Genomic DNA, 19591 nt, shown 5'->3' with positions numbered 1-19591 from the left:
GCAATTTGCCCCAGGCCCCGAGCCCCACAGGGGCCCCCACGAGAGTTTTTCGGGGCCCCTGGAGCGGGGTCCCTCACTCGCTCCGGGGGGCCCGGCAAACTCTTGCGGGGCCAGGTGCAGGAGCTTCTCCGCTCCCGGTCTTCGCCGGGGGGGTCCTTCCGCCCCGGGGTGGAAGGACCCCCCGCCCGCGAATTACCGCCGAAGACGGAGCGGGACCCGCCGCTGAAGTTCAGCCCGGTCTTCGGCGGTAATTCGGCGGCGGGGGGCCCTTCCGTTCCGGAATCCTCTGGGCGGCCCTGGTTCTCAAACTGTGGGTTGGGACCCCAAAGTGGGTTACGACCCTGTTTTAATAGGGTTGCCAGGCCTGGCGTTAGACTTGCTGAAGCCTGGGGCTGAAACCTGAGCCCCACCACCAGGGGCCGAAGCCCAAGGGCTTCTGCCCTGGGCAGTGGGGCTCAGGCTTCGGCTTCTGCCCTGGGTGGTGGGGCTCAGGTTACAGGCCCCTGCCCGAGGCTGGAGCCCTTGGGCTTTGGCTTTGGCGTGCCCCCCCCCCACTGCCCATGGAGGCAGGTCTTGGGGCGGGCTCAGACTTTGGTCCCCCCTCCTGGAGTCATGTAGTAATTTTTGTTGTCAGAAGGGGGTCACAGTACAATGATGTTTGAGAACCTATGTTATAGAAAAATATATCTTTTAACACTACAGTTCTTTAATTTAAGAGGTGGAGTTTCTCTGAAGTAGAGCAGGAATGTCCATGTCCCTAATTCAATAGACTTTGTGGTCTGCTCCCTGCATAGTGTGTTCACTCTTCTCTCTCTCCCCTCTACCACCTGATGAGTTTTGTGCAAGCCTTGCGGCACTTTCATAATACTTGACTCCTAATACATGTCTTATTTCCACTCTTGTTTTGTTATTTTCTGTCTGTAAAATTGCCAGTGAAATATGCTGTTGTTTGAGAGCCTGAGTCATATAGGCAGCCAGGTAACTATTTTTAAATTAGCCACATTATCCTCCAAGCAGGGGCGGCTCTAGGCACCAGCGGGCTGCGCGCCGGCAGGGCGGCATCCTGGGGCGGCATTTTTTTGCCGTGGAGGCTCTCGGCGCATGCGGCGGCAGGCACCACCGGGGACCCGGACGAGCGAGCTGCCGTCCCATGCCTGGCGGCCCGCCGTCGCTTTCCCTCTCGCGCGGAGCTCCTCGGCAGGCAGCGGCAGGTCGGCGGCGCCGGGCCGCCCGTGCTGCGCCGGCCGCATGCAGGGAGCTCGCGCCGAACTCGCCTCCCCCTCCCCAGGAGCCGCGGGAAGGGGGGGGGGGGCCCGCGGGGGGAGGGGAAGGGCGCGCGGCGCTCGCTGCTCTTGGCTTTGGGGGCAGCCTAGCCGCCCCTGCCTCCAATTCCACTCTGCTGTGATGGCTACACTATGTGTGACAATGGTTAGGCAGCTGGCATGTTATGACTGTTGCTTATCACACTGTTCCTAAGGGTCTGTCTGTTACGCTGTGCTTGCCCCATTTATTGTATCTACTTATTGCCTCTTGTCTTATATTTAGACTGTAAGCTCTTTGGAGTTGGAAGTGTCTGTGTGTTTGTACTGCACCTGGCATAATGGAGGTCAGACTTCTAGGTTCTACTGCAATACAATGTGATGGGGCAAGGCCAGATGGCTACAGTAAAGTAGTAAGGAACAGGTATGTTAGCCCCAGGCTAACCAAATCCCTACGACCATGGTAACCAAATGGCAGTTGCTCCAGGTTACTCAAGACACCTGGGGCCAATTAAGATCTTTCTAGAAGGCAGTGGAGATAGCTACACTGATTGGGCCACCTGAAGCCAATCAAGGGCTGGCTGGAACTAGTTAAAAGCCTCCCAGTTAGTCAGTGAGTTTGGGGTGTGAGGAGCTGGGAGGAAGATGAGCATTAGCAGACACCAGGAGGATGGTTCTGTGGTGAGGATAAAGAAGGTGTTTAGAGGAGGCTATGGGGAAGTAGCCCAGGGAGTTGTAGCTGTCATGCAGCTGTTACAGGAGGCACTATAGACAGCTGTGATCTACAGGGCCCTGGGCTGGAACCCGGAGTAGAGGGGTTCCATTTTTTTTTATGGTTCAATCAAGTCAGTGCAGATGGTGGGTTCCTCCTCACTTGTTCTGATAGCCAGAATGATGACCACTCACAGTTTAGGATTTTCATGCCATCCAGCACTGTGCAAATAGGCAGGAGACAGAATTCTCCTTCCATCCCCTTTGCTGTGGAGTCTACAGCAGCCATTGGCTCCACAGACCTTACGCAGCCTTCTCACCAAGGTGGGAAAATAGAAGGACCTGCTCAGTGGTGAGATCTGATGTCATCTGCATGCCCATAGAGCTGAGCTCTCTATGCAGCCTCCCACCCCATATACTAGAACTGGAATTGGTTCCTCTGCCAGTGGAGCTTCTGCACTTATTGAGATTGGAGCTGGAATTTGGCCTCAATGCCAGAAGAATTAGATGACCAGGTTCTGCCCTGAAATACACCTATTCACCTGTTCATGTCAGTATAGATCTTGGCCTATATTATTTGATGGGAATGTGCTGTTGCACTCCATATGATTTTATGAAAATATGCTAATGAGTGTGAATATAATGTAACTGGAATGTGCTTCATGCAAAAGGTCTCTTGTAAGGTATGATTTCAAAGCTTATAATCTACTGAGTGTGTTCATCCTATTTGTATGAATGTATCATTCTTGTATCTGAAACTATGAATATAAAATATAACTCTGAGGTCCTACTGTAGTTATGCAAAGTGTGGGCCATTAATGGTGGTTTAGAATCTTGATGGCTCCCATCAACTAGGACAATTGACTGTAGATGGCTCTGTTTACTTGCAAGCCTTCCTGTGAGTCAGGTCAGGAAGAATGAAGGCTTGGGGTTTAATAGGACATGTGACCATGCCTCCTGGTACTGGAATCCATCTTAAACCTGGTGCTTTTCCATTTAGAAGGAGGGGTGGGGACCCAGAGAGACAAAAGATTCCGGCCTTGTGCCAAAGCTATATAAGGGGGTGGAACAGACCTAAGGGGGCTGCAGTCATGTGAAATCCCCTGCTTTTCACCTAAGAGGCCTGCTGGAACTAACAAGAACTGTACCGGGGAAAGGATTGGGCACAGACTAGGAAGGAGTCTAGTTTGTGAAAGAAATCTTGCCCTCAGAGATGTTCCAATAAGCTTCATCTGTAATCAGCTTATCAATGTATTAGGCTTAGACTTGCATGTTTTGTTTTATTTTGCTTGGTAACTTACTTGTTCTGTCTGTTATTACTTGGAACCACTTAAATCCTACCTGTTACATTTAATAAAATCACTTTTATTTAACCCAGAGTAAGTAATACCTGGGGTCGCAAACAGCTATGCATATTTCTCAATCAGTGTTATAGAGGGTGGACAATTTGAGTGTACCCTGTATAAGCTTTATACAGAGTAAAAGCTTATACAGGATTTATTTGGGGTTTGGATCCCATTGGGAATTGGTGTCTGGGTGCTAGAGACAGGAGCACTTCTTAAGTTGTTTTCAGTTAAGTCTGCAGCTTTGGGGCACGTGGTTCAGACCCTGGGTCAGTGCTGGAGCAGACTGGCGTGTCTGGCTCGACAAGGCAGGGTTCTGGAGGCCCAAACTGGCAGAGAAAACGAGTTCCGAGGTAGTCTCAACACATCAGGTGACAGTCCCAAGGGGGTCCCTGTGATCAAACCCACCACAGGGAACATCACTAGAGATCCACATTTCTATACATTAAAAGGATAGTATTTTCCTCAAACAAAAGTATACTCACGTTAACCCATTGGTTAAATCCAGCTGCCTCTGACAGAGCAGACAACTCCTGATCCAATAAAGAGAAGAATTAATACAGAGGTTATTCATAAGACCTACATAAGTGGTCTGATTTTCAGAGGTAATGAGCCCATACCGCTGCGATTGCAATCTGTGGTGACACAGAATGTCTGTCCTGGGTGCTATCACATGGAGATGCAGGGATTCAGAAGGCATACAGAATGAGGACAGTGGCAGTTGTTACCGTTTGATTGCTGATGGTACATTTTCCTAGTACTATGGTATACTTTGGTTTCAGTGGGAATTGTGAAAGCTCAACTCCTCTGAAAATCAGGCCACCTAATGCTTAAATATGCATGTGTTAATGATTTTATCATTTAATTTATAGGTGTCTAACTTTGGGCTAAACATTTTATCTCTAAACATTCAAGCACAAATCTTGGCTTAACTCAATCCTAAATAAATCAAAAGCAAATTCTTTGTTTTTGTGCTGTATGTACACCACCTAGCACAATGGGGTTGTGGACCATGACTGGGACATCTAGGCACTAGCGCGATATAGATTAAATGATAAAGTCATTAACACAGAGTTAATGTTGCCTGGTGGTAGTCTGTGCCCTTCCAGAATTTAAGTTCAGCAAACTTCAGACTTCTGGAAACAAAGAAATACTGAATTAAGGTTGTTTGCCCATGTAACTTTAACTCTGCCTTCTTTGAGTGCTGCCCCCAAATCACCCATAACACACATACTCATACTCTGCCTGTTGGCTGTAATGCACAGGCACTCACTGCACTTGCTCTACACTCAAACACGAAGCCTACTCCAACAAAATACCACTTGCCAAATTTAACAGCCGCCTCATACCCTTTTACAACCCCTTTACACGTGCACACAGGATACCATCTAAACCTATGCTTTCCCCCACTCATCATTAAATCCACAGACTGCTCTTCTATCCCACCTCACTGTTGGCAGTACCCATGGCAAGAAGACCCCAGTGCCCTTCTGCTTGACATAATCCACACAAGTCTGTATTGAAACCCTGCATCTCCAGGTACCATCACCCAGGACTGACATTCTAGGTCACCTCAGATGGCAATGGGAGCTGTGGGTGCTCATTATAAAGGGGCTGAGAGCAGGGCTCAGACACGCCCTCAGATGCAAGGCCCCCATATTCCATCTTACATGAGAGGGCTTAGACTTCTCTGATGGGGTAGGAGCCCCAAGATCTGGCATACACTATCTGGAGCTGCCCCTATTCTCCTCCAGTCCACCTGCCACTCACCCCCATGTCCCTTTCCCAGTGTCGTCCCCCCATCCCCATTTATCCCTGCTGCCTTTGATGCAGCCCCAAACCTCTCTCACTCCTATATTCCACCCCTTAAAATGCCCCTCCCCTGACCGTAAGCATTCTTACATCTAACTTTTGTTTTGTTACAAAAATACTTTAAATTTATTCCCGCAAAATGCCTCCCTCCCAAAGAGGGGCAGATTTTTTTTATGCCTTTTTGCCCTAGGCAGGGCTAGAACTGTCACTAGCTGGGTGAGTTCAGGACAAAAGACTTACTACTTATTGCCTTGAACTATCCAGATACAGTGAAAACTTTCCACCTACAAATCCTCTTAGTCTCCTTTTTTTGCACATGCTCAGTGTGATTTGTTTGGTGTTTGACCCTTACGCAAGAGCTTCACTGGAGAGCCAAACTCTTGATAATACTATTTTCAATTTTGCTCCCCGAAAGGACTTGTCGGTGCTATGCACACTGATGGTAATGCTCAAGTTAGTGAGACCCTTATGTCTGATCTCTAGGTGTGGGCAAAAAATGGTGCCAGACTATATCTTTAGAAAAGCTGTTTATTTCAGGGGGCTGTATCTCAGGAATCCCTTGTTCAAATGACCTCAAATTTGGATCACTACCCATACCCTGCACTCCTACAGGGCACACTAAATTTCAAGGCAATCTATGTAACTGTGCAGATTTTACAGCACTAAGAAGAGACCTTCTTTACACAGAATGGTCTTCTCAACCTTAACTATAGTGAAGATAGTGCTCCATTATAATAAACATAATAACAATTAAAGGCAAGTCAGTTTTTAAAACTTTTTTTTTTTTTGTAGTACTGATAGTGAATGGAAATCCTTTAGGGTCATTTTCAGAAATGGGACATTTTTAGTAGCCAAAGTATACTGTAGTCCTAGGAAAAACTATACTGCTATTCAGTTATGATTCCCCATTCCCATGCAGCATGTTTACTGCAGACCTTCATCTTGAGTGTAATATCTCCCTAGACAGACATTTTGTTTTCCACCAACTGGAGAATGGAAGAGTTTTCAGGCTCTATGTTGCCATTTCCAAGTAATGTGAAAGGTTGCAAAATTAACCTGATATTATAAATCCATTGGCAAACCTGCTGTAAATGTCTTTATGTTCTGTAATGGATTCTTAGTCAGTAATTTATTTGGTTTCTGTTCATTTCAGTGCTGAGACTGGGAACAGATTGGGCTATAAATGGTAATGCCAATCCCAGTTTCTTACTGCTGCCAGTTTAAAAAGAAAAGATAAGAAAGCTGAGAAGATTGACACATACCTTTCTTTTTCCTATCCAGTTAAATAGTTGAAAATTTACCTTCTTCACTAAATAACCCGTTTTGTTCTCCTATTTTACTTATAAGTCGATCTCTGATCAAAACTGACAGGTTCAGCTGAGACTAATTTTCAAGGTCAGACTTTCATATAAACTGGGCATCCGCAGCTCTCAATCACTTCAGTTGGATTTTGTGAAAATATATGAAAATTAGGCTCCCATGCTGGCATTTTCAGAGGCTTAATGAAATTAGATGCCCAATTCCCTTAGGCCCCTTTGAAAGTCCTAGCCTCTCTTTAAATACAGTATCTCATTTTGGGGATTGCAAGAGTCTCAGCAGGAATGCTGTCTGCAGTCAGCACTGTTGTGCATTACATTGTTAGCGTTGTTCAGAAGTTACGTTACTGTCTCCCTAGCCAGCATCACTGTCAGAACCTGCAGTTGAACTTGCCCTTAGACAAAAGACCACTATCTTACTTACGTCTGCTGCACTTCCATAGCATATGATGCCATCTCCTTCGTAGCCCTTTGCGCACACACAGTCCCAGACACCAGATGACAGAAACTGACAAGTTGCCTTGAAAAAAAGAGGGAGAGAAAATGTAACCTGCCAAAGAGCTGGGGATTCAAGAGATGTTGTTGATATAATATGCTTGCACATAATACAAGGCAATGCTGAGATGTAGCAAAGTTAAAATAGCTGAAAATCCCTTCATTGAGGCCCTGATTCAGTAAAGTATCTGTATTCTGGAAAGCACTTAAGCATGTTCTTAAGTCCCGCTGAAATCAATAGGAGTTAAACGCTTTCATGAATGGAAGAAACAAAGTGGGTGAGGTAACATCTTTTATTGGACCAACTTCTGTTGGTGAGCTTGTCTCTTTCACGAACAGAAGTTGGTCCAATAAAAGATATTAGCTTTATTTTCCTCCCCGCAGAAAGTTTTTCATCTAGCATACCAGAAAAAATACAATTTAGATAACCAGTCTCATGCCACAAATGATGGAAAGCTCAAGGAACAGTTAGTGGAAAAACTCAAACTGTCAAACCATTGTGAAGTACAAAATTGTGCACACCAGAGCTGTTGCAGATAATTTAGGAACAGAAACAAAAGGCTAACTTGATCAATAATTTACTGCCAATAAATAATCCAACCAGTTCTAATTAAAAATAATCACTCTTTCTGCAGTGTAGCATATCACATCTTGAAGAATCCCATAATGCCTGACTGAGCAGATACTTCTGGTCTGGAGAGAAGAAATGGTAGCAGCCACTAAGTATTTTAACTATCTGGGAAATTCAAATCAAGGTCCAATTTGCGACGTACAGAGTAAATGGCATCATACTAAACGTACCTACCTTGGATGGATGAGCAGACCCTCCTGAAATTTGAACCTATGGCTCCTGAGAGTCTATGTATTGTTAGACCAGATGATGAGACTACTAAGCCCCCTTCCTTTTGCCATCTTTGAAAGGTGAATGGGATAACTGAATCCTGAACTAGCTATTGTAAGTAACCAAAAAGAACTTATTCTATGGTCAGGGCCCAGCGCGTGCTTGGGGCGGCATGCCGCAGGGGGCGCTCTACCGGGCGCCGGGAGGTCCACCGGAGCCGCGGGACTGGTGACCGGCAGAGTGCCCCCCGCGGCGTGCCGCTGTGCTTGGGGCGGCGAAATGGCTAGAGCCGCCTCTGTCTATGGTGTATGGATTCAATGGATCTGCAAAAATTTACAGCAGCAGAAAATTTGTCTCTGTGTCTTCATGTTTTGCTGATATTCCAAAAGCAAACAAATAAACAAACCCCAAAACAAACCATCTAGATATTACAGAGAACATGGAGATCGATTGGAAATTTGATCTCCTTCTTAAAAGACCAAACTATAGGGGCCTTACTCAATTATCACTCAGACTTCAGTCAGGGAAACTCTAATGGATCTCAGTGGGAAAAACTGAATAGGGATCTATTTGGATATCAGCAATCACTTCACCTGATACTGAGGGACATTTTCATGAACTCCACTGAGCTTTAAAGATCCTATAACAGGGAGCTGAGACATATTTGCTCTAGCGGAATGCCATTCATTCTCATGTCCATGGAGGAAATATTATCCACTGATGCATACAGTAAAAGAAATGTTATTTGACAATTTTTCTCTGAACAAATAAACTTACCAGATGATGGCACTTTCCATTTTGTTCCAGACAAGAGTTTATTGGTTCACATTCAATTCCATTCCCCCGAAATCCTTCCTTACATTCACAGTCATTCTACCATTCCAACAAAACAAGGCAGTAAGGTAAAATGCTTAAAACATTGTAGAACATTCTAAACACTGTGGATCAGATTTTCAGATGGTGTTTATCCACATAGCTCCACTGACTTTAATGGTGTGACACCAGTTTACACCAGCTGTGAATCTGTCCCTTTGTACTTTAAACCTACAAAGGATTTGTGTTGAAACTCTGAGCCTACTGTTGCATCCCCAACATTAATACCAGCAAGCTGAGGCCCAGCACACGGTGGAGCTGAGGGGCTGAATCTTTTGGCATCATTCCCAGTGTGTCCTGCATGGATGTTTAAAAGAATTGGTGATTTTAAAAGCTATATACATGTCTGCTCTAGAAATAGCCTAGAGAGATAATTGGCATTCATGGATTGTAGATGGATTTTTTTAAAATGTTTCCTCAATAGCTGTAAATAACTAAAGAATAAAGTACAGTCCCTTTCCAAAGAGAATTAATAAGTTTTTTTTTCAGAAGAAGTGAGTTTTAAGGCAAGATTTAAGATGGAGAGAAGGGTAATCATTTGGGACATAAGAACATCAGATTCGAAGGGGCCTCCTGTATCATCGACTCCGGTCCCCCGTTATTGCAATAAACCCTCTAAGTACCGGGTTTACAATGGTGCCAGAGGCGCCCTGGAGCCAGGCCCATGCTCAACAGGGGCCTGTCAGCCGGCCGTGCACTGTGCTTCACTTGCGCTGCCAGCCGAGGGGCCACCGCAGGCTGGCTCCTCTCCTCTCCAGCCCCTCCCCCATGCTCCTCTCATCTGTCCAGCCAGCCCAGGTATCCCTGCTCCATCCCATCCCCTCTGCCCACTTGCTCCTCTGCCGGCTGGGTTGGGGGGCTCTTGGGGGTCATGTCCCACAGGGATCTGCTTGTCTACCCCCCCCAGCGTGGCTGCGGCTCTGAGCGGTCTTGCTCTGCCCGCTACCTCCTGGGGCTGAGCCGCCTGGGACCAGTGCAGGGGCCAGGTCGTTCTCCCCAAACCCCTGCTGAGCTCCAACCACTTTCACTTGGACCCTCCTGCAGACTCCCATTGGCCCTGCACCTGGAACCTCCCTGTGCATTCAGATCCCCGCCTGAGCTGTCTGCACCCAGACTGCCCCACTCAGAACCCGCTTTCCCCCATCTGGATCCCCCCACACTAAGTCCCTCTGCCAGGGTCGGCTCTGCCGTTTTTGCCACCCCAAGCAAAAACAAAAAACAAAAAAATGCTCGGACTGCCGCCGCCCAAACTGCCGAAGCAGAGAAAAAACAAAAAAAAACCCACCCCAAAACCAACCAACCAACAATGCTTGGACTGCTGCCCGAACTGCCAAAGTGCCAAAAAAGAAAAGAAAAAAGCCACCAAGAATGGACGGAATGCTGCCCCTTAGCATGTGCTGCCCCAGCCACGTGCTTGCTCTGCTGGTGCCTGGAGCCGGCCCTGCCCTCTGCACTTGGATCCTGCTGCCGGGCTGAGCCTCCCTGCCCACATCTGGTGTGTCTGGCACAAAAGGAGCAGGGCCCCGGGGTGTTTCTGTGGCAGGCATGGCCCTTGTGCTGTGTCAGGGTCAGGTTCAGCCTCACTGCAGGGTATTCTCCCACCTCCATGCAGCCAGTGGCCTGTGCTCCCCACTGCCATGGCGGAACTTAGAATCATAGAATAGCAGAGTTGGAAGGAGCCTTAGGAGGTCATTCCACATTTATTTATTGTTAAAAAAAATTAAAAAAAAATTGCAGAATTTTAAAATATTATGCGCAGAATTTGATGCAGAATTCCCTCAGGAATATGGGGCGCAGTACAGCTGTGATGGGGGGGGACCGTGAAGGGGGTGCTGAACAGTAGGGGATCTGTGGGTGGGGGAGCTGGGCAGAGAGTATGGTGTGAGGGTGCTGTGCAGTTGTGGTGGGAGGTCAGCGGGAGGGGTCTCTGGGCAGGGGATGCTGGGCATAATGGGTCTGGGGGCATTGGGCATAGAGATCTGTGGGGGAGGTCTCTGGGTGAGGTGGCACTGGGCAGGGGGGCAGTGTGGAAGGGACATGCTGGCAGCGCAGGGCTGGGTGGGCCAGTGTGTGTCTAGCAGTTGCGGGTTTGTAAACAATGCCCTTGTGCTGCGCTGAGTGGGCCCACTCCTGCTGCACTGCACCTCATAGCCCCCAACTGGCCCCTCGCTCTGTGGATGGCCCCCCATCACATGCCCTTTCCCCAATGGGGGCCCACAAATATATTTGGCGCCGGGCCCACAAAAAGTTAATCTGGCCCTGTGTCAAATAATCCCTTCATAAATTTATCAAGCTCCATCTGAAAACCACTTTGGTTTCTTGCCCCTACTCCTATGAGATGAGGGACACAAGATGTGCGAGGCTGTTCCAGGTACGTGGGGTTGCATGGAAGAGGGCACATAGAGGGAGTGGGAGAAGATGTAGCTCGGTAGCAAACTTGGGCAGAACAGAATGAGGTAGAGGTAGTGCAGGAAGATATGAGCAAAACTTACCTGACCTGGCCCTACATATATGCAGGTAGCATTGTTATGGCACCCTCTGAAATTTGGTAGCAGACAATTGTTGATCTCTGAGCAATCTCTTCCATTCCCACTCCATCCTGGCTGGCACACACATGTGTGAGTTCCGAGGCCTGTTTTAATACATTCTGCCTGTGGGGACATGTCAGAGTAAACAAGTTTAATGGACACCAACCACCATCTTAAAATGGACAGCTCGGAAAAGGACATGCTGGAAAGGAGATGGAATCTTTGGCTATGACGCTAGAGAACCAAACTCTATTTTTCCCCCCTTTAATATTTTAATGAATTTTTTTTTTTAGTGCTCGTGAATAGTGCTGGACTTACAGCCCGGGAGCTTGACGTTCCCCTTTGTCCACAGGAGGCAGTGGTGGGCAGTGAAAGGTTCCCTCACAATGCTGTGTCAGTGTGTCTCACCCTGACTTGGAGGAGTGGAGGGACCACATTTAGGAGGTGTGAAGGTCTCTGTTGACTGAATCAAATCTTTGACCTCTGAACTGATGCAATCAGCAAAGATGCCAATTAATGCCAGCCACCATGGGTGTTATTATGTGGATACCTCTGCACTGCTGACTGCAATGCAACTAGCAACTTATTTCACATAAGCTTCCAAGCAGTCATCAGATGATAATAAATAACTTTAGGTCACTAATAACTTGACCTGAATTTGATCTGACAATTTAAACATTGAAAATAATTTTAAAATCCATTACTTAATCCCTTGAACTAGTTATGGGCTTCCTTGTAGTAGATCCTGGTCTGCCATCTCTAAAGAGGAAAAAGATCCCTCATTGCCATAGCATTAGATTCATTATGGAATGGGAGGGCATAGAGGAGTAGAGAGATTTCAATCCATGGTTCTACTGCTCTGAAGGAAGATTTTACTTTGGGTTATATTAAGAATGTCACAGAACTCTCTAAAAAAGCTGTGTGGCATCCATCTTTGGACATAATGACTATATAAATCATAGCAATTTTCATAGCAAAGCAACTGTAAGGGCATGAATATTAACTATGGGAAGGATGTGAATTTGGTTGGGAATTCAGAATTTATATATGCAAATATTTCTTACTGCTATTCCTAGCCTTTCTTTAGATTTCCTTTAAAATAAGCAATTCATTCTGTAAGAAATTGTATACTTACATTGCTATCGCAACCACCTGGAGCTAAGCTAGCACAAGGATCTACTTCACTGCAGGTTGTCCCATCTCCCTCATATCCAGGTTTGCAGACACAGCTATAAAAACAAGGTTTGATTAAATCACTTCGCATGATAGGACACTTGTAAAATTAAACTGAATTGATTTTTGATACTATTTTTCTTTAGCACATTGTCTAAATTACAGGTTGCTTAAAATTATTAGCTTTGGCTTTATGGAAGATACCACATCATTTCAAATACATAGATGGCTAAGGGTGAACATCAGACAAGCCCAGTGCCCAAAATTTTCAAAAGCACTGAAGTCCCATTTTCAAAAGTGACTTAAGTATTTAGCCTGTCTCATTGCAAGTTAATGAATTTAGGTTCCTAAGATATTTAGGCACTTTTGAAAATGAAACTTAGGTTCCTAAATTGCTTTGACACTTTTGACTGTTACCCTCTTACTTCTGCAATTTTACAAGCTCAAACATATTGATCTTAAGATCTGAAAAAGCTCTGTATAATGTGTGGAAATGAGCACAGAACGGGGAATCAAACCGCTGAGATCTAATCCCTGCTGTGCAATTGACTCACTGCATTGCTTTGGGTAGGTCCCTTCACTTTTCTGCCTCTGTTTCTCCCCCTCTCAAATGAAAGGAACATGCACGTACCACCTCACAGTATTATTATAAAGATTAATGTTTATACAATAGTGTGAAATGTTATCTTGAAACAGAAAATGCCAATCCTGTAGTTTGATTCTGAAAGTGTTTATAGTACACATAATATTAGTTAGATATAAGTAACTGACCTACCTCATGGCACCATTACTAAGCTGACAATTTGCATGTGCATGACAGAATTGCACAAAAGGCCCACACGGAACTATCTGCTTATCACAGAGTTTCCCAGCATATCCACTTTTGCATGATCCGGCAAGGCAGATTCCATCACTATCTATCCTGTTATCACACTTCCCATAAACACACAGACATTCTGTAGGGGGAAGAATAAAACATGAAATTAAAACAATTGTCCCCATATGCCATTTCTTAAATATTTCAGATTAGTTCTTTCTAAATCTAAACACCTGTAATAATAATCTTCATATTTTTTTATAGCACATCTGTCTGCCATTGGAATTTAAAGTTATCTATAGAAGTGGATGAAGCAGGCACACAACATAATATCTTGGATTGAAAAAACTAAAATGATTACATATAAACAGGTCAAACAAAATCACTAAACTTTTACAAACCAAGGCCCTGATCCTGCAAGAATTTACTCATGTGCTTAACTTTACACCCTATGAGCAGTTCTGTTGAAGTCACAGAACTACTCAGAGTTCCAAAAGATAAACAAATGTGAATGAATTTGCAGGATCAAAGCTCAAAAAGATCTTAATATTATCATCTTTTTAAAGTATCTATGCTTCAGCCTCTGACCTTCCATCATCTTATGGAAGGCCAGTGGCCTCTTAGGCTATGGTTACATAGCGATAAAAAACTCATGGCTGGTCCAGGTCAGCTGATTCAGGTTTGCAGGGCTAAAAATTGCTGTGTAGATGTTCAGCTTAGGGCTGGAGCCTGGGCTCTGAGATTCTGCATGAGTGGAGCATCCCAGAGCCTAAGCTCCAGCCCTAGCCTGAACATCTACACAACAAGTTTTAGCCCCAGAGCCCAAGTCTGAGTCAGCTGTCATAGAACAGCTGCATGGTTTTTATCCCAGTGTAGACATAGCCTGAGCCTTAGGGGAAAGTGCTTTTTGCATATGATAGACTGGGTTCATAGTCAAAAAGCTATGGCCAGCAGTGGCTCCAGGCACCAGCGCTCCAAGTGTGTGCCTGGGGCGGCAAGCTGCGGGGGGCGCCCTGCCGGTCTCTGTGAGGGTGGCAGTCAGGCAGCCTTGGGTGGCTTGCCTGCGGGAGGTCTGCTGGTCCTGCGGATTCGGCGGCAATTTGGCGGCGGGTACGCCGAAGCTGCAGGACCGGCGAACCTCCCACAGGCATGCCACCGAATCCGCAGGACCGAGGACCTCCCGCAGGCAAGCCGCCGGAGGCAGCCTGCCTGCTGTGCTTGGGGCGGCAAAAAAGCTAGAGCCACCCCTGGCTATGGATGATAATGTAACTTATAGACACAGAGTGAATATCTGTATATTTCATTTTATTTAGTCTATTGTCTCTCGCTTTACAGCACATATAACAATATTGAATCCTACAGGGGAAAAAATATTACCATATGCCACTTTTCTTTTTACTCTGGGCCCTATACTAATAGACACCATAGTTATCTAGTAAGAATGATGTTTAAAGTGGATCTGAATCTGATTCCTACATAACCTCAATATTTTCAGACTGTGGATTTTTTTTTCAAGAGAGTGACTGTGTCTTCATATGTATGTAGACAGCTGCTATTACATTTGTAAACAATTCCAGAATAGAAATAAATGTTGAGGAGGAGGATTTTGTCTGTTTTAGATAATCATGCAAGGAAGTCAGACATGAAAAAAAGCAATTAACATAAAGCAATCCGAGTCTGATCCAAAGCCCAGTAAAGTCAATGGAAGCCTTTCCATTTACTTCAGTGGGCTGTGGATTAGGCTCTTTGTTGGAAACCATATGAAATTAGCCCACCCCAAAGGCCTTCTACAGAGAGTAGGCCACTATCAGTTAGCTGGGATTGTAGTACAAATAACGTTTTAGAAGACAACAGGTTATGCACAGTGGAGGAAGGAGCAGCTATGCTTACTTTTGTCACACTGAGGACCATATTTATCAGGGTCTGAACAGAACTGACAGTGGGATCCTTGAAATCCATCAGTACAAATACAAGTTCCATTTCCTTTCATTCTATCCACACACTGCAACACAGAAGATATAGGATTTATATACGAATGTTAAAATAATCCTTTTTTGTTACTCTACTGGGAAATATTGTATAACTAACTTGGGCCAATCTATACCGTGATTATAGCAGCGCCCTCTTTAAATGTAAGATGAATCTCAACCCAATGATAAATAATTTTTCTAGTGGAAACTTTCCCCCAATTTGTGTTTCTTCCCTGTTCCCATATGCCCATAATTCCATTCTCCTTCTCAATTGTAACTTTAAAATTATTATTTTATTGTTATGTTGTTGTTGTTTTTGTCTCAGACAACCCTGGGCCCCAGAGTGGGTCACTTAAAATCCCAACCATGTCCAATACAGTGTATTAAAACCACAGAATTGGATGTTTTAGTCAACTGGAGGGTTCCACTATCTTTCCTCTCCTATATCAGTGTCTGACTCCCAGATTGCCAACATAGATTAGCAGAGTGTGAACCTCCTGCAATATTTTTCACATTTGTTATGTGCTAAAGGAACAAGGGAGTCTGGAGACTCCCCAGCCCAGCCTGTCTCTACCCCTACAACGTGTTGCTCCATTTACCTGTCCATTTCCTGAGCAGGGTTTGGAAAATCCTCCTGGACACTGATTGCACTCTGGCCCATAGAAGCCTTTGCAACACTTAGGTTCCTGTGAAGTAAAGCACATACTGCTGCATGGCATGTAAAGTAACACTTTCTTCCTCTATCTGAAGACTTGAGGGATGGACCAATCATTCAGGGCTAGACGGTGCCATTTCAGCACAGCCCTGAACTGTGGTTGACCTGGAGTGACACTGTCCCAGAGTCAGCTGCAACCTGTCTCCCAAAGCTTCTTAGTGTGTGATGGACTGCACAAGCTGCTATACTCCTCTAAGCTTTATGGCCATGTGGAGAAGGAGCTCTGACACAGACAACTGTCTGACGCCCTGGGGTGCTGCGCACTCAAAGGGGCAGTGCCTGGGCTGCCCAGAGGATTCAGGGGGCCTGGGGCAAAGCGGGGGAGCTGCGGGGCTTGTACTCACACAGCAGCGGTCCGGGTCTTCGGCAGCATTTCAGCGGCGGGGGGCCCTTCAGTCGCTCCATGTCTTCGGCAGCACTGAAGGGCCCCCCGCCGCCGAAATGCCATCAAAGACTCGGACTGCCGCTGGGCCAGGGCTCGTGGGGCCCCTGCAGGGCCCAGGGCCTGGGGCAAACTGCACCACTTGCCCCCTCCTCCCCCCTCTGGGCTGCCCTGGGCAGGGCCTGCACTCCTGAGATCAGGGACTGCAATTCTCCTCAGCTTACAGGTGGGCCATACACAGGAGTAATTGCCTTACTTCCTCTTCAACTGCTTCGCCCAGAGATGTGCACCCAGATCTGGTCTAGCTGTAATCTAGCCCTAAATAATTATTTCCTGTATCAACATTTTTATTCAGGAATTGGGCTGCTATGCAGATTCATGACTATAAATGCATGGGAACTGGCTAATTCATAGGGAAGCATGGGTCCAAAGGCCTCTCTTTTCTTAGAGATTTGCAGACCTTTTGCACCTAATATGTATCATGAAACCCAGAAACCTAATTAGAAGGACTGGAAAAAGGAATGTGGAAAATTAATGGTACTGGGTTGTGACTGACAATTTTTGTAAGGATTAGACATACCACAGGAGGCAAAATGTAGTAAAATCCTTGCAAGCATTTGGCTGCTCATTGCCACTGAGCAGCACATGAACTCTTGGCAGAATTATGTATCTTACTAGTGTTGCTAATTGTCCAACTGTGCAGTCCTTCATAAAGGCAGCCAAACGAATCAATGAAAAGTGTTTGGGAGATGTTGAGATTAAAAAGAAAGAAAAGCTGAGTTATATAATAAAAGAAAGTTCTAAACAGAAATGTGTGGCAGCTACAAAGCCTCTCCAGAAGAGCTGAGGTAAACATGAAGAATGGAGAGGAGGTATTTCAGGTAGTACAAAGGGTAGTATAGCAGAGAAGCTAAGTGTCTCTGGTTGGTACTCTTGCTCAAAGAACTACGATAAGGGGACCTCTAGATGCTGCACACATCCAAAAGTAAAATTAGCAAAGACCAACAGCAATATTTGGGCTGATTTCTATATGAACCTTGTACAATTTCTTACCTTTATTGTTACATTGCAGTACCTAGCACAGCCGGTTGTTGGATAGGACAGGGCTTCATAAACACATCTACGTCTTGAAAAAGCCTAGAACATAAATAAATCATAAACAAATTTCCAGGTAGCTATTCAATACTGCACTACAATCAAAATGTTAGGGAACGATTTAATTGAAGAACAGGAAATATCATTACACTGTTTTATTTTTTTCTATTGATACTTACAAGGATATTTTTAGTTTTACTATAATGTGTAGCTTCCTGATTTTTTTTCTCTGTGGTTGGATCTTTACTATATTGTACACGGGATAGAGTATTCAATACAAGTGAATTCTGATCTATGGACAACAAAATCTCTTGACAGCAATATGTGAGTTTTGTACATGGAAAAATACACCACCAGAAATGACGGTTAATGCTTTTAAAGACAAAACAGATGAAGGCTTTCCACTGGTTCCAAAGCATGTGTACATTTATTATTATTACTATTATTGATAATAGTAATAATCATGTTTATTATGGCAGTGTCTAAGGGCCAACCAAGAGAGGGATCTCATTGGGGGTAGGCACTGTATAAACACACAGTAATAGAAGATCCCTGCCCTGAAGAGTTTTCAGTTTAATTTGACAAGACAGACATAAAGTGGGGGAAGGGGTAGAGCATGGGGTGAACAATATAATGACAGAAAATGTCATGTTAATTCCTTGATGGTTTGTTTTTTTTTTGGCTGGGGGATGGGTTTACTTTGGAGGGGATCAGCTAAATGGGAAGGGATGAGGTGTGAGAGAGGCAGATGTGGACTGAAGCTGAGGTGGAGAGACTGATGAAGGAAGAGGACTGGCGCAAACAGCCAATCATCATAAGGCAGAGAACATCCAGTCAAAACTAGAAAGTTCTCTGAGTGTCCATAGGACACCGCTTTGGCGCCTTCTGCCCCTACTAACTGGAGTCTCTGATAAGAAGGGAGGTACCATGGTGGTCCTAGTGCCCCCACAGTGTGTGTGTGGGTCTGCTCTGTACAGTTCTGGGTCCAGGAGATTGCTGGGCCTCATTTTACCCCCTTCCCCCTAAGGCTGTAGTTCCTGCTGAGTAGAAGAAATCAGTTATTGTTTGTACTGGGGAAATCAATGCAGAAAATTGAATTTAAGTTTAAACAATACTCTAGATTGTTTGGCAATATCTGTAAAGGAAGGTCACTTACTATGGGCTTTGAGTCCCCTGGACAAGTGCTCCTGTAGAATACTGAACATTTTACACAGGTACCCTGAATGGAGACAGGACAACAGTCACATTTTAGGAAGGCTATAGCGATGTCTGATAAACTTAATTCAGTTATGTCATGAATCACAGAACTAAGTAACAGAACCAGAACTGAATCTTCCCTCATCAAATCTCTAATGAACATTAATTTTTATCTTTTCATCCTTCCCCCTGCCTCCTTTCCCTGGCTTTTTGGACATTCCCCATTCCTTTCTTTCCTGACCACTTTCTCTTGGAGACCTGGCACCTCCCTAAACTGGAGTGGGGAGTTACTGTTTCAGCAAATCCACACACACATAATGGGGCAGATTCTCAACCAGTGTGGATCTGCATAACTCATTGAAGCCAACGTCAACTTCATCCAGCTGAGGATCTGGCCTAATTTGTATATTTCAATATTTGTGAGATGTTTTCTGTAACTCATAGGAAGACAACCTTAGCAAACTAACTTGAGATCTATCTCATGCATATACAGTCTGAAGAGAAAAAATATTCTCTCTGTATCCATATCATAAATCTTACATTGAGCCATAATCCAGCTATGATCATCACTCTTTTTTTATCACCTTTTAGCTCATTGCCACAAATGGTTAGTTTAGTATTGCCTGGCAATGACAGCTGCAGTAGTGAGATGATTTAGAATCAACTGGCAGGTTTCAAGATGAGGAGTCATAAAAACTCAACATCTGATAATGATGGGAGCTGTGTGAATAACTGAGGTTTGCTGACTGAAACCAAAATAATAATTATAATTAACAATAAAAACATTTTTGGGTGACCCAAAGCAATTGTTTAATTTTTTGTTGAACTAGAAAAGTCTAAAAATTTTTGTTTTGGGTTGAGCAAAATATTTTGTTTTCAAGGGTTTCTTACCTTTTCAAAATTAAAATTACGTAAAATTCAAAACCAAAGGTCATTTCAAATTGAAACTTTTTTTGAACATGTAGAAATGTGTCTATCTTTTCAGAATTGTTATTTTTTTAAACCAAAATAACTTGGTAAATATTTGCACAAATTCACCAGATGTTTCAGTTGACACTGAATCT

General features: G+C 44.8%; 1 protein-coding gene and 1 long non-coding RNA gene across 3 annotated transcripts in view; one reads left to right on the top strand and one right to left on the bottom strand.

Annotated features, from left to right (window-relative positions):
- Positions 1-19591, bottom strand: part of STAB2 (stabilin 2) — a 142075-nt gene that overhangs the window by 72308 nt on the left and 50176 nt on the right. The window contains exons 19-28 of the mRNA XM_039484192.1: positions 18487-18549; positions 17289-17372; positions 15738-15824; positions 15059-15170; positions 13127-13307; positions 12314-12407; positions 11143-11301; positions 8555-8650; positions 6866-6961; positions 3799-3846 (exon numbers count right to left, since the gene is read on the bottom strand). Of these exons, the coding sequence (XP_039340126.1) occupies positions 3799-3846; positions 6866-6961; positions 8555-8650; positions 11143-11301; positions 12314-12407; positions 13127-13307; positions 15059-15170; positions 15738-15824; positions 17289-17372; positions 18487-18549 (1020 nt within the window). The remainder of the gene's footprint in view (positions 1-3798; positions 3847-6865; positions 6962-8554; positions 8651-11142; positions 11302-12313; positions 12408-13126; positions 13308-15058; positions 15171-15737; positions 15825-17288; positions 17373-18486; positions 18550-19591) is intronic.
- LOC120370088 overlaps positions 1-19591 on the top strand; it is an 82216-nt gene that overhangs the window by 54253 nt on the left and 8372 nt on the right. The window contains exon 4 of one of the 2 annotated variants that reach the window (XR_005583615.1): positions 7572-7891. The exons of the other annotated variant lie outside the window; for it this stretch is intronic. This is a non-coding gene — a long non-coding RNA (uncharacterized LOC120370088). The remainder of the gene's footprint in view (positions 1-7571; positions 7892-19591) is intronic. 2 annotated transcript variants of the gene reach the window in all.

This window comes from Mauremys reevesii, linkage group 1, assembly GCF_016161935.1.
Source record: "Mauremys reevesii isolate NIE-2019 linkage group 1, ASM1616193v1, whole genome shotgun sequence".
Taxonomy (NCBI): domain Eukaryota; kingdom Metazoa; phylum Chordata; order Testudines; family Geoemydidae; genus Mauremys; species Mauremys reevesii.
This window is presented reverse-complemented; position numbering and strand designations above follow the sequence as displayed.